We start from the raw sequence: 15,464 nt of genomic DNA, 5'->3' as shown, positions 1-15,464 counted from the left end.
GGTGAACTGTAGCAATCTATCACTCGAAGGAAAAAAACGCCACACGTCAGAAACAGAAGTTTTAAAGTACTATAATAATGTACTATTACCTGCCCTGCATTTTACATATAACACATAATTTAAGTCATCAAAAAATTAAGGTGAAAGTTGATCTGATACCCGACCTCCTGCCTGAAGGCGCGGCTAAGTTGTAAAAAAGAAAAACACACCCACTACTGTGCAGTAAAACATAATTGTGTGTAGTAGCTGCTCAACGTCAAGTTCTTTTGAAAGAAAGCAGCTTCTTTGTCAAGTGCCTTTTATCCAGACACAGCCCTCGGAGTACTACTGCACCGTTTGTCCTGGAAGCGAGTCCATCTTCACATTCCCCTCCGCTCTCGAGACGCCATGGAGGCGCTGTGCGGTTCCGAGGGGTCGGGCTCCAAGTTTTGGGTGAGTCGTTTAGTACCGTGCTACTACGAGTGTTACAACGTTGTTATACAAATGTTTGTCGATATACATAATGGTAAATCCGTGACAGCAGCTCTCTTAACCATTCTTACCCAAGAAGCGAATCGCGATTACTTTTACTAACGCATGTAAAGAGATGCCTTGTACTTTAAAGGGGTGTATCCACATTTTATGCATTTCCTACAACTAGATCCCAACCTTTAGTTGTGAAGTAAATTCATCCTTTTGAACAGAGATTACCTCAACCTGTTGGGGTGGGGATATTATAGGGCGAGGGTGTGGATTTTCTACTGTTTTTTTTTTTCTGTTTTTAATGCGTCAATGTGTCTTACTTCTAGGACCAGTAGTGAAAATATTTGGTGTTTTCGCCTTTTTAGTTGCCCAGAGTGGGGCACTTTTTTTAAACTTGAGATTCTGTAGGACAAACTATATTCTCAACCAATATAACTGACTTTAGTTTTAGACCGTTCTGTTTATTTTTAATGTCATCTTAACACCCCCCCTCCCCAAAAAATTGGGATGATATATTTTTTTCTTTCAATGATACCATTATATTTGCGACTTTATATATATATATATTTTCTGGACTCCACTGCCTAAATCACTCTCCTGTAAAAATTCCCCACTCAGCAGTATTAAAGAATCAATATTTTCATTGATGGTAGTTAGATGCAGCATGTGAGGTGTTCACCTTGGCTTCTCTGAAAGTTCAAACCTTCACAACCTTTTTATAAATATAATGCCTTCACAACCTTTTTATAAATATAATGCCTTCACAACCTTTTTATAACTATAATGCACAGTTTTCCCTGAACACTTGAAGTCAGTGCACCAGAAAGCATTTTATAATTAGCATGTCTCTTAAGTGATATGAAAGTTACTCAGTCCATTTTCCATAAGCGTGGATATTACTTGCTAAGTAGTATGTTTTAATGTTATCAGCTAATATTATTCATGGATCATGTGGTCAGCATTAATGATGCTGTGTGTGCCATGGAGAAACCGTTATGGGTGCAGCCAGTGAAAAAACATAGTATATGAATCAGTTTTAAAGAGATGCAGCATTTTGCCCAACTCAAGCTAGCTAAGTGTTGGATTTTCAGCTATGCATATGAAATAAAGAGAAGAGTGCCAGCTAGAAAGGTAACGGTCTCCAAATTACATATGCTTGTTAGGTTTATCCATTTAGAGACTACTAATATTAGAGTTTTTGTATATGTTGGGGAGAAGGGATATTGGTGTACAGATCAAAATTCCTACCTGCGACACTGACTGAGAGGGTGCATTGTACTGGATTAATCTAAGACTATAACAAAACTCACTTTGATGTTGGCAGGGAAAGACCTGCTTTTCTGAGCAATGCTACTGGTTGTGGAAGGCTAAACTAGGCAGCCAGTAGTGTACTTTCAGTATTTGCAGTTCATGTTAATAACAGTTATAAACAGGTGTGTCAGACACAACACTTGTGGTGGTGGTGTCTTTCAGCTTTTCCCGGTTAGGGGTCGCCACAGCGGAACTCGGGTCCGCTAATGATTGGCAGTTAATTTTTACACACAGGCTTGACGCACAACCTTCAATGAAGGTATGCCCATTCACGCATGTCTCCATGCAGAAGACACTCTAGCTGAGAATCGAACCGCACAGCGTCTTACTGTGAGGCGACAATGCTACCGCAGCACCACCACTGTGGTTACAGAATGTTGTACATTGTGTTGCTTTGAGGTAATAACACCTGCAGTTAAGGGACTTAAAATGATCAGAATAGTAGTAGCAAATAACTTGCAGAAAGTTTAGATCTTAAAAGAATTGTGGTAAGGTGTAAAAAAATAATTTCAGTTTGTACAACTAGTTTATCAAAATATTTTATATGTTAACATGCTTATTCATTTCTGAGGCTTTTGTAGCTTATGTACCAAGGGATGTCCTTGCGTTAGTTTGATACATAGTAAATGTGTATGGTGCTACAGGGAATCACTGAAGCATTTGCAGTAAGGCAGGCAGAAAAACAATGCAGTACAACACAGCTTGAAGTACACAGTGGTATCATTTACATTTAACATGCAGATTTAAAGTAATACCATTGCAGCACTGATTACAAGGCTGTGGGATGGGTAAGACTCATTATCCTGAATACCACTCACAGGTGCTTTTACAGAGCAACGTATTTCCTTCTTTCTCTATTACATATTTTCCCTATTCTTACAAATATCAGCACTGAATAAAATTAAATTAGCCTCTTACTACTACAAAATAACTAAATTTTGCAACCAACTAGCATTATAAAATACACTGCTGCTTTCCATTAAAACAATTAAATTGGCTTGAACTCCCAAACCAGTTGACATACTCACAATTAATCATTGCCCACAAATTATTGTACTCTCCAGTCAAATGCCTGTCATTACAAAATACTCTACTGCACTGTTCACCCACTAGAGAACTTTGTTCTAGCTGTAAACTTTTAATATGTTCTAGTAAGACATTCAATACTGCTGGAGACACTGTCTGTTCTCATAATGTGTTAAAACAAGGGAATGAAATCCTTCACACACTGAAAACCGATAGAAAACTTAAATAGTTTCAAAACGTTGCTTAAACAGTACCTATGCCAAAGATGGCTCAGTTTTTCCTGCTCACTGGCTAGCTTTACTCAGATTAGTCTGCTTCTCGTTTTTCACTTTTCTTAGCTTATCACTCCTCGTATTGCACTTATTTTCCTAAAGCCTTACTATTCCTCCTTTTATACCCCACTGCTAACTGCTATTCTTCCTCTGTCCATTTATATTCTTACTTATTTCCATAACTTCTCCTTTCATATCCCTCATCATTTTAAGCTATATTTTACTTGTCTGTCTGTAAATTATTACCAAACTCAAAAACATCCCAGTTTGATCTTTTCCCTGTAGGTAGCATGCTATAAATACATTACTATATGTTTTCTCTGTTCAATAATTAGCTAACTTATGTTAATTTCTCTCTTGTTTTTTGTTGGAATGTTATTTGAAAATAATGTAAATAAGCTGATGTATAGATGCTTTATCCTGCAATTAGAAATGTACATGTGTTTTCTTCCCAGACCTCTGCTGAAATGGGTTTAGCACCAGTTGGACTTTTCAAAGTCAACAAAGGCAAATAAAATTAATAAATAATAAATGGTCTATATGGCATCTCACTGCATGTTACTGTTGTGCTACATTTTGCATTGTGCCTTATTAAGTTTTATATATGCATTTGATGTATGTAATGTATTATTTGTAAAAAAAAAAAAAAAAAAAAAAAATTAAAAATTAGTAACACATGGTATTAATGATATCTATCATTCCCAAATGTTGGCTGCTACAATATGGTAGGGTGGTATGAAAGAGAGACAGTTAAAGGCATTAAAGTTGGAGGTGACATAGACAAAGGAAACCACATCTAGAAATTAATTCTGTAGGCCGAGTTCTGTAGGCAGAGTTATTTTAATGGCCATTGTATTTATCTCTGCCTTTGGTCTGGGGCATGACTGAGAAAAGTCCACTTTGTTTACTTGCACTGATTAATCAATGAACAAAATCTTAAGTTCAAGATCATGTGTCAACTTTAAACATTATTTCAGAACTTTGAGAGGTATCAAAGCAGTTGGACAAAAGATACAAGGTGATTTAAGGGAGATATGAATAAATGTAATTTCACTGAAAGGGTAGTTGATTTCCTGATCAGTCACTAGGGTCATAAACAGTAACCAAGTACAGAAATAAATGGGCCAAACAATACTTGTAAGGAACTAGAAAATAAGCAATTGGTTAAACAGTGTTTGCAGTTTGTTCAAGGCATAAGAAAGTGTCTAATTATGTGGTCCTGATTATCCTTGACCTCTAGTGAAATCTATATTTTTTCCATATGCCTAATATTTAGTTATATGTGGTTTCCAAAGATGAGAACATATGGTCATTTTGATAAGCTTTTGTGTCAACCTAAACGGATGCCACATGCTTGTTTATAGATGACATTCTTTTATCCTTTTTTTAGAAAATAACTTAAAATGAACACAAACTACTTGTTGTCCCTCTGGGTGTCTTATTTCACTTAACATATTAAGTGATAACTCGAAAAAATTAACCACTTCCAGATTTGAAAATGACACTTGTATTACTGCGATTATGTCAGCAATATTATGGGCAGTAGATAGCCAAACCAAAACATCAGTGATTTGTATATATACAATTTGTATCACAAAAGACAGAGCATTACCTCCACTTTCTATTAATTTGTTTCTTAGTTTTGAGGCATAGTAGTGATTTGTGTATAAACATGATGTCTTTATCCTCTGTAGATTACAGTTAGCAGAGAAACATTGCATTCATGTGCTGCTGTTATCCTTTAACTTTGTATAAGGATATTCCAAGAGACCAAATAAGAATGTTCTCTATCTAGGAACCCCTAGAACATTCTGGCTTCCATTAAATAAATCCCTTGGCTCCAACCAACTTTTTTTTAGACTAGTGTATGTTCAACATCTCTGATGATACCATAAAAGCTTTAAAAATTAACCCAAGTGTCTACTAGTCCACTGTTCTTGTCAACTTTTACTGTACAAAACAGCATTGATTCTTTCCTACCATTAATTACATAAAGCATTTGATTACCCAGTCTTTAACTTTTCAATCAGTATCACCTAGAAATTGAGGAACCTCTTTGAAATGAAGAGTACCATTTTTAACCCTCACTTTCACTATCTGTATCCAAGTACATCACATGCTGCCACAATTCTATTGTAACCACTTACACATATTTACAATATAGGTTCATAGGTTGGTACTGGGCTATCTGCTCGAAGGAATATATTGGCCCAACCACATTGTGCGGTATTCACCACCCTTTTAGTAGTTCCCTAGACCCTTGTACTAGCAGCTAGTACCCTTGGCCCATATCTAGTAGTGCTGTTGGTGTGATCCCCGGTGTGCACTTTCTGTTACCCATCCACTCGTCAAGGTTCCTCTTGAAGAGTGATGGTGAGGGGCTCTGTCTTATGTAGATCGGGACCCTGTTCCATAGTAAGGGAAGTCGCTGCGAAGGGAATCTATCCCTCCAGCATGTTCTATTCATTGTTGTGTTGAGGTTTATATCCCTAGAGCATGTAGCTCAAGTAGATTTGGTTTTGCAAAGATGGAGCATGTTCAACAATTCTGGGTTGGACATGGCTCTGTAGGTTAGACAGACATCGCCTCCTGAGAAAGCGGTATGCAACAGAGAACAGTCTTAGCTTTTTCAATCATGCTGCATAGGGCAACTGTTTGAGGCCAGTAATCCTCTTTGTTAGGTACCTCTGTGGTCTCTCCAGCTGCTGGAGATGTCTAGCCAGGTACATTCCAATTGGTGCATTGTACTCAATGGGTCTAATGAGGGAAGAGTAGAGGGGCACCATTACATCCTTGGGTCTTGATGCGAACCCTTTCGTGATCAGATGGGTCACATAGAAGGATTTTCTAACCACTTAGTCAGCTTTCCTTTGATAACCATGTTGCCAATCTACTAGGGTCCCTAGATCCCTTACTTCTTCTTCAGATTTCAGGGGATTACCTCCTATGTTGTTGTTTGCGGGTACTCTGTTTTTTCCAAAGGGGATTACTACGCATTTTTTTGCATTTAGCTTGAGGCCATGGCTTTGATACCATGCATCAGTCTCATTTAGGCCATTCTGGAGGATCTCCATGTCGGCCGGAGACTCTATTATAGGATCCAGTTTGCAGTCGTCCACAAACTTAGTCAGCCACAGCCCTTCCGTGCTTGCCTGTACTTCTGAGAAGTATATGCCAAACAGGAGGGGGCCCCAGGACAGAGCCCTGAGGCACACCACTCGTTACTGGTCTGGATTCGGACATAGATCCCGCTACTCTTACTTTATGGGTTCTGTCTGAGAGCCAGTTTTATCCCTTACTACAATGTTAACTACTCCAGGTTTCAAACACTGACTTGTTAATCTGATATTGTTAATCCTCGTCCACTTCCTTACGTATGGGTTACGGTTCCGATATCAGAACCAAGCCGGCCATATACCAAACTCGCGCCAGCGATAAACTCTTGAGCTAAGCAATCTCTTACCCATAATCCCCCTCTCCCAGTTACCTCCGATTTCATTTGCCACGTCGCCATCGGGTCGTGTCAGGCTGTTGTCAAGTGAAACCTTTTTTTGTCCTTTTATTTCAAAATAAAGACTTTTTCTCTTAGAAAAGTTGATTTTCTGATCTCTCTTACCTTATCACATTTAGCGACTCCCTCTTCTTTCAGTTTTCTAAAAATTTTTTAGTCACTTTCACCCTTTTTTATCTAATGTAAGTTATCAGTTGAAATACCATAGTTGGTAGATAGCCTTTCCTTTCTTTCCTTAGAGTAATTTTGTGTTTTTGTATTATTGTTGGTATTTGCCTTTCCTGTAACATGACGGATAAAAAAGGTTGTACTGGTTTTAAAAGATGTTATGTGGACATACACAAAGAATGTGCATCCAAAGTAGGTAGTTTGTTTTCTGTTTAGGTGCACCTCACTTAACTGTTGACCCACCCTGTGGGATTTGTAAGAATTTTTCCAACAGGACACTGATAGAGAGGAAAAATAAACTTTTGCTGAAAGGGTTACTAAAGCCTCCCTTGTCGGAGGCCTCAACCCCTCCAAGATCCCATAAAAAGAAGTCTGAGGATGCCTCTAAGGCTAAATCTCTCTTCCTTTGTCCCCAGCTGGAGACTCTCATCAGCCAAGAAAGAAAGCAAAGATTTCTGCTTCGGATCTGACATCTTCGGCTCCGAAAAAGTCCTTGGCACCACTTTTGCTGAAAGGGTTACTAAAGCCTCCCTTTTCAGAGGCTATTTCTGGGTCTGAGGCCTCAACCCCTCCAAGATCCCATAAAAAGAAGTCTGAGGATGCCTCTAAGGCTAAATCTCTTCCTTTGTCCCCAGCTGGAGACTCTCATCAGCCAAGAAAGAAAGCAAAGATTTCTGCTTCGGATCCGACATCTTCGGCTCCGAAAAAGTCCTCGGCACCACCTATGTCTATGGCACCAATGTCCTTTGCTGTATTGGAACCGAGGGGCCCCTCAGTTCAGACTTCTTTATCGGCACCGACCTCACAGTCGGCGCAGACCACCATTGTTTTGGAACTGACAAGCTCGGTCCTTGTTTACTATTTTATCGGTTCCAACCTCGGCACCAACAACTACTTCGGCACCAACCTTTTCATCAGTGCAGACCATTACATCAGCACCGATGACTTCCTCGGTGCATACACCTATAGTGCAGTCCTTTATGGCACCGTTGTTTTCGGTGCAGTCTACCGAGATGGGCACCGACCTGTCCTCATCTCTAGGTAGACCTGTTTCCCCCTCAGCTGTTTCTGTGAGATCTACCAGAAGACTCTCCCAACATGACGTATTGCGACTTGTGGATCAGGTGCTTTTGGCCAGAGGAATTCCACCTCTCAAGACCTATCCTTCTCCCTTGAAATCTATTGACGTAGCACAGTCTTCCCCATCTACGGTTCCCTTTATGGATCGCTCTAAGGAGCCGCAGTTGCCTTTGTGGTAGAAATATTTTGCTACAACCCAGGATTTGACTTTTTTCTCAGCCATCCTGGGACTCCCAGTCGGCAGGCTGGATCACTTAGTGGAGAGGTGACTTCTGCCTTGGGCACTCACCCCTCTTCTAGTGGACCTGCCTACCAAGTCATGGAGAAGGCCTTGGCGTCTACCGCTGATACTGTGCTTACTATCTCACCATCCTCCTCTGGACCACTATGTACACAGGTCACTTCTAGTGGACACCGGGAGCAGAGGTCTCAGGATACATTTCCACAGGATACCCCCTTGGTGTTGTCTTCCCCAGCATCTCCCTCTGTGGAAGTTCATCGGAAATCCTCATGCAAGAGGAAGCATATGGACTCCACTGAGGAGTCTCTCACTGAAGAGACAGACTTTGATGATGGGGAAGGGTCCCCTCGTTCACCTACTGACGTATCCTTTGGTGATCTCCTAGAAATCCTTAAACAGAGAGGTGAATGGCAGTCCTCTAACCCGACTTCTGAGGAGTCTGTGTTCCTGCAGGCTTTTTGCGCCTGGCCCCCTACCTCCTGGGTTACCCCATCTGCAGACTAACTGGTCCGACTCGTTGTGCAGCATGCATGGAAGACCCCTGATACTGGTGAGGCCATTCCCCGGAGGTCAGACAAAATCTTGTCCCCCCACCCCCTGCTTCTGAACCTCATTGATCTAAAGGTCTCCCTGTAGATGCTCTGGTGGTGGCAACCGCAACTAAGAAAGACCTGGCAGAAGAGGAAAGCCAGACTGTCCATCCGCCCAACAAAGAGTCCAGAGCATTGGATAGGATAGGGGAGCGCACCTTTTGCATTGGCGACCTTTGCTATCAGGTCCCTGAATTATATGGCACACTTCACCAGACTTCAAAGAGACCTAGTATCTGAGCTTTCTGAAACTTTGTCAGGTGCCATGTCTGATGAGGTCCATGACAAAGTGACCTCTCAGCTGGCCACTATTGAATCTATTTCAAACTCCTCCATGCGCTTGGTATCCCACACATCAGAAGGAGCTGCTAAAGCAGCAAGTTCAGGCATTGTTTTGAGATGACATGCCTGGATGCGCTTGTGTAATTTCACAGAACCCTTCAAGGCTTCCATTCTCAATGCTCCCATCGAGTCATCCTCCTTGTTTGGGCCCATAAGTCAAAACTACATTGGCCAGGTGTGAACAGGATGGTAAGACCCTGACACTGTAGGTGTCAGTTATTCTTCCCCCCAACATGCTTTTTCCAGAAACCAAAAGAGCGGGAAGGTGTGGTACAGAAAATCTCAGGGTCGATTTTCCTCTATGGGCAGAGGGGGAAACTCACAAGGAAGACTCCCCTTTCAGGGCAGAGGGAGTCCGCGTAATCAGGGTTCCAGAGATTCCTTCTCTGGGCAATCCTACCAGTGCTCCTGAAGAGCGGCCCAACCCCTTTCCTCTGGAAGGGTTGGGGAACGTTTCTGCCTGGCTAACCATTACCAATGATTCTTGGGTACAAAGGATAACCAGAGGTTACAAGATACCCTTCGAACTTTGTCCTGTCCCTCCAAGTTTTCCCAATGTTCCACCCAGTCAAAGGGAAGAAGCAGCTCTAGAGATTACAAAGCTGCTAAACGAAAGAGTCATCCAAGTAGTCCCAACAGACCAGATAGGATCCGGATTCTACTCGAGACTATTTTTGGTGCCAAAGAAAACTGGGGACTGGAGACCAATTTTGGATCTCAGTGTGCTAAAATTTGTGAGTGTGCAAAAATTTTGGATGGTCACTATACAGTCCATCATTCCTCTCTTGGAAAAAGATGATTGGATGTGCTCGATAGTATGCATCCTCATCACATAAAGGTGGACAGACCATCAAGAAGATTTCTGTGCGGGAACCAGTCATTACCAGTTCAGAGTAGTGCCCTTTGGACTCTCTAGACTCTCTACAGCCCCCAGAGTGTTTACAAAGTGCATGGCAGTCATCACAGCTCACCTGCGACTTCAAGGTTTTCAGGTTTTTCCATATCTAGATGACTGGCTCCTCTCCGCCCCCACCAAACACCTATTGGAGGAAGCCCTGGCATACTCTCTCAATACTATCGAAAAGTTGGGCATAACAATAAACTGGCAGAAATCCAATCTCACCCCTTCTCAGTCCACAGAATTCATAGGGGTCATTTTGGACTCAAAAACTTGCAGAGCGTCCATACTGGAACACAGAATATCAAGAATCAGACAGCAAATGTTACCAGTTCTCTCAATGGAAAAGTCCACAGCTCACTCGATCCTGCAGCTGTTGGCCTCCATGGCAGCTTGCATCACTATTGTTCCCTTAGCCAGGTTTCACATGAGGCTTCTACAATGGCTACTGCTCACTCAATGGTATCCTTTTCAGCTTCCCCTTTCAGCCAAGATTCACATAACTCAGAGATGCAAACAAGATCTAAAGTGGTGGTTGAATCACAACCCATCACAATGGTCTCACCCCTACTCCCCTCAGCAGCCCAAGGCTTCAGTGACCACGGACGCCTCAGCAGCCCAAGGCTTCAGTGACCACGGATGCCTCTCTGATGGGGTGGAGAGGGCTATGTCAGGGTCAGACAGTCCAAGGCACTTGGTCCGAAGTGGAGGCCCATCTGCATATAAATGTTTTAGAGCTGAGAGCGGTGCTTCTGGCGTTGCAGGCATTCCATTCCTTGCTGCCGTCAGGGACAATTGCGATACAGTCAGACAACATGGTGGTAGTCTGGTACATCAACAAACAGGGTGGAACCAAATCCTACCCCCTCTGTCAAGAGGCCATGAGGATATGGCAATGGGCAATGGCTACCAACTGCTTTCTTCTAGCAACGCACATTCCCGGGAGTTCCAACATGATAGCAGACGGACTCAGCAGGTGCATTCTTCAACCTCACGAGTGGTCCCTGAATCCTCTCATAATGGCAGAGATCTTCCACCGTTGGGGCCATCTGTGCTGCGACCTCTTTGCATCCCCGACCAACTTCAAATGCAGCAACTACTTAGCCCTGATTTCCCCCTCCGGGACAGTCACCCAGGGATGCTCTAGTTCACGATTGGCCCTCTGGTCTTCTTTATGCCTTCCCACCCACTCCCCTCATTCCCCAGTTTCTGAAGAAAGCCCGTCGATTGAAGAGCAAAGTGATCCTTATTGCTCCATATTGGCCTCGTCAGATTTGGTTCCCCTTTCTGTGGCCTCACCTGTTAGATCAACCATGGATTCTTCATCCAACCTCGGAGTTGATCTCCCATCCACAGAATCTGATTCACCCCAACCTGCACAGTCTGAAGCTCACAGCTTGGCTCCTCCAATTCCCTTGATTGCCAGGCAAAATTATCTTCCCTCACAAGTACAGGACATTCTTATTGCATCTCATAAGCCCTCCACTAGAATGACTTATCTAGGCAAATGGAAAAGATTTACCTGTTTGCTGAAAGATAAGGAAATTGATCCCTTTTCAGCACTGGTGTCGATGGTACTCTAATATCTAACCGCCCTATTTCAATAGGGGCTGTCATCATCTACCATTAGAGTACATTTGGCTGCGATCTCTAATTTCCACGAGCATGTCCAAGACTCCTCCCTCATGTCTCACAAGTTATGTAAATCCTTCATAAAGGGTGTGACTCATCTGAAACCCCCTTTCAGGGAACCTATTCAACCTTTGGATTAATCTTTAGTTCTTCAAGCTCTGACATTGCCCCTTTTGAACCAGCTGCTTCATGCAACCTCAAATATCTGTCGTGGAAGACCTTGTTTTTGGTCATTTATTACTTCTGCCAGATGTATCTCTGAGCTTCAGGCCCTATGTACAAAGAGTCCATACTTGATTTTTCATCCAGACAGGGTATCCTTAAGAACTAACCCTTCCTTCTTGCCAAAAGTTATTTCTGAAATGTCTATTAATCAGACCATTGAATTGCTAGTGTTTTTTTCCTGATCATTCTAATGAGGGAGAGTACTGCCTACATACCCTAGACGTACACAGACAACTCTGTTTCTATTTGCAAAGGACTTAATCTTTCAGTAAATCAGGCCAGTTATTCTTGGCTTTTTCTGGATCTAGATTAGGATGTGCTGTTGCTAAGGTCATATTGGCTAGATGGTTAAAAGACACTGACCCGTATTTATTCAGTACACAATACTTCTTTGCCAACTACCATCAAGGCTCATACAACAAGGTCAGTGGCAACTTCTGCTGCCTTCCATGCCAGAGCTTCTTTACATGACATCTGTGCAGCTGCAACTTGGGCCACTCCTCATACCTTTATCAATCATTACAAGTTGGACTTGGCCTCCAGGGGAAGAGCATCTTTTGGTTCTATGGTGCTCAGGAATGTCCTTCCTTGAAAGCCTCCCAGGAATAGAGGTAGCTGGGGACTCTGTCCCATACATAAGGAAGTGGACGAGGATTAACAATATGAGATAAAGAAGTTGTCTTACCATAACATTCCATCTGTATTGTTGATCCTCGCCCACTCATTACGACCCTCCCTCCTTCCCCCTCCTATGGCTTCTAGTGGATCTCACCATCCTTCTCTTTAGGTCATTTGACCAGAGATAGCCTCTACCTTTTTCTGACTTGCAAACTCAATCTGAGGTAACTGCGAGAGGAGGATTATGGGTAAGAGATTGCTTAGCTTGAGAGTTTATCGCTGGCGCGAGCTTGGTATATGGCCGGCTTGACCAGAGATAGCCTCTACCTTTTTCTGACTTGCAAACTCAATCTGAGGTAACTGGGAGAGGAGGATTATGGGTAAGAGATTGCTTAGCTCGAGAGTTTATCGCTGGCGTGAGCTTGGTATATGGCCGGCTCGGTTCCAGTATCGGAACCGTAACCCATACATAATGAGTGGACAAGGATTAACAATACAGATGGAACGTTATGGTAAGACATAACAATTTTTTCACCTTCATGAGGTACCTTATCCCCACCTCAGCACCAGAGTATAGATCTATTCATGACCTTTTTTCTGCTAGCTAAAATTCTAGAAAAAACTTCCTTGACACTGATCTGGATTGCGACCAATAAATCGCCTATAAGCACCTTTATATCCTCTGTCATGGTTTATGGTACTTCCTAACAGGGAACCTGAAATCTCTTCCCCCACATTACTGATCCTGCATGCACTGTAGTCCTCTGTTAAACAAAAAAAGATAACCTTGGGTTACAGTGGACGACATTCTGTCTTTTTGCATTAACTTTAAACTCACTACCGACAAAGTCCTACTTCACCTCAAAGCAGCCTGTTGCCATTAATGCTCATTCCAAGAATATAATATTCTTTACCCATCAAAGGCCTGCTGTCTGTACAAAATACTATTCTGTTAAAAACATAGAACAAGATTCTTATTCATTAATCTTGTCAAGCCTACTGAACATCATTGCTTCTGTGTTGGCTACCAGTTTCCACTACAGCCCTCTACTGGATGTACATACCAAGCTATTAAAATAAGGTCCTGTCTAAGCAGACTCTTTATCCATTCATCACGTAACTTGTATACTTGGAATCGGACCTCGGCTCACTCTAAGTATTGTGAACAATCCTTCTACAAATTATTCCTTGCATGGTGCAGACGTCTTCAGAATTATAATACAGGAATAGGAAATCTATTGATATCGAAAAATAATTACAGCTGTGTAAGTTGAACTTGCCATAAAAGTGAATTTTACTGAGCTGACTAAAAGACAAGTTCAGGCACAAAGCTCTTTGGAACTTTCCTGCCAGCAGAGAGAGAGGGAAGCTGAGTTCTGAAAGAACAAGGCTAGGAATAAAAAAAAAATGTCCACACCCTGTCATAAAAAATTTACAAAAAACAGGGGGGGGGGGGTAGAGGGAGGGAGTGGCTACTGCAACAGTGATCATTCAAACATCTACTGTTCTAGTAAGTTCAGCTTGCACAACTGTTCTACGTTCTTCATATTGGTCACTGCTGCAATAGCCTTGCCTATATGGGTAGATTACCATAGCTAACTATATTTGAGAGGTGGAAGAAGAGGTGTCCAGGAGCCACCTGAGAATGGTCTTACAAAGCGTGATTTAGACCTAGAGAAAGGAATCCAAATTATAGTGCTTTTTAAAAGTATGTACAGAGGACTAGTAGCAGCTTCTAGGATACTTCTAGAATCCAACCCTTTCCAAAAAGCCATAGAAGAAGCCAAGGTCCTTGGAGAGTAGGCCTGATCCCAGCCTGGAATAGATTTGTCATGGGGAGTATAACGCACTGTAATAGCCTTAGACAACCATTGTAAATAGTCTGCTTTTGACACCGATTCTTCCTTCTTACCTTCACAAGAAATTAACAATTGCTCAGATGATCTAAAAGATTTAGTTCTGTCAAGATAGTACCTGAATTGTGTGTGGACATCCAAGGTATGGAATATCCTTTCTCCCTTATTTTTAAGTTCAGGAAAGAAAATGGGGAAATGGATAGTTTGACTTACAGTAAACTTGGATATCACTTTAGGCACAAAAAAAGATTGGTTCTCAAGGAAACCCCATCTTTGTGGAAGATGAGGTAGGGTTGACTCTCCATAAGAGCTTGCAAATCAGATACACTGCTGACCTCTGCAAGAAATCAGTAAAACAATTTTCCATGTTAAGAACCTCAAGTCAGACAGACTAGCTGGTTCAAATGGAGAAAGTGTTTATTTTCTCAAACACAAAGTTAAGATTCCGTGCAGGGGGCATTAGTTTGCTTAGAGGCATCGTATGCAAAACCCCTTCCAAGAACATTTTGATATGTGACTGTTTTGAAAGAGTAGGATCCATGGGCAGACATGCTGAAATGGAAGATAAATGAACCTTGATAGAGAAAGAAGAAAAGCCATAGTATAGTAACTCACACAAATATTGCAAAACCACAGAACAACCAGCCTTGAATGGGTGCTGGTTATGTTGTTGGCACCAACTAGGAAAAGTGTTTCCATTTTCTAGTAGCAGGCTTTCTTGCCTCCATTAGTAGCTGGTGCATGTCCTCAGAAAATGGGTGCCTAACGGGAACCCTATCATTGATGCCTGGATGTGTAAAACACTTCTGTTCTTGTGTGAGTAGATCCATTCTGTGAGGAAACTTGTGGTAATTGCCCCTGGACATTTCCAAACGAAGGAAGAACCACAGTTGCCTGGGACAGAAGGGAAGTCACCACAATGATCTTGAAGGATTCCTTTTGAATCTTCAGAAGTAGCTTGGATATTATTATTGAAAAGGGTAAAAAGGCATACAGGGACATTCATGTGCAAAAAAAAAAAAAAGAAAATTCATCTGTCTTCCAGCCCTTCTTGCATGGAGTCCTGGGACAGAATTTCGCCAATTCATTCTTCATTCAGGAGGCAAAGAGGTCTACTTGAGGAACTTCCCAGAAATGGAAGTTGTGAAAGACCCCCCCCCCCTCCCACCCAGATCTACAGTGGATATAAAAAGTGTACACACCCCTGTTAACAATGCCAGGTTTTTGTGATA

At 42.1% G+C, this 15,464-nt stretch overlaps 1 protein-coding gene across 1 annotated transcript in view; it reads left to right on the top strand.

The window, feature by feature from the left end:
• The first annotated feature begins 212 nt into the window (after positions 1-212).
• Positions 213-15,464, top strand: part of ABCC3 (ATP binding cassette subfamily C member 3) — a 1,985,081-nt gene continuing 1,969,829 nt past the window's right edge. Inside the window, exon 1 of the mRNA XM_044062096.1 lies at positions 213-432. Within this exon, the coding sequence (XP_043918031.1) occupies positions 388-432 (45 nt within the window). The 5' untranslated portion in view covers positions 213-387. The remainder of the gene's footprint in view (positions 433-15,464) is intronic.

The sequence above is a fragment of the Protopterus annectens genome, chromosome 2.part1 (assembly GCF_019279795.1).
Source record: "Protopterus annectens isolate FY-2018-M chromosome 2.part1, PAN1.0, whole genome shotgun sequence".
Classification (NCBI taxonomy): domain Eukaryota; kingdom Metazoa; phylum Chordata; order Ceratodontiformes; family Protopteridae; genus Protopterus; species Protopterus annectens.
Note: the sequence above shows the minus strand (reverse complement) of the source record. Positions and strands in the feature narration are given on the sequence as shown.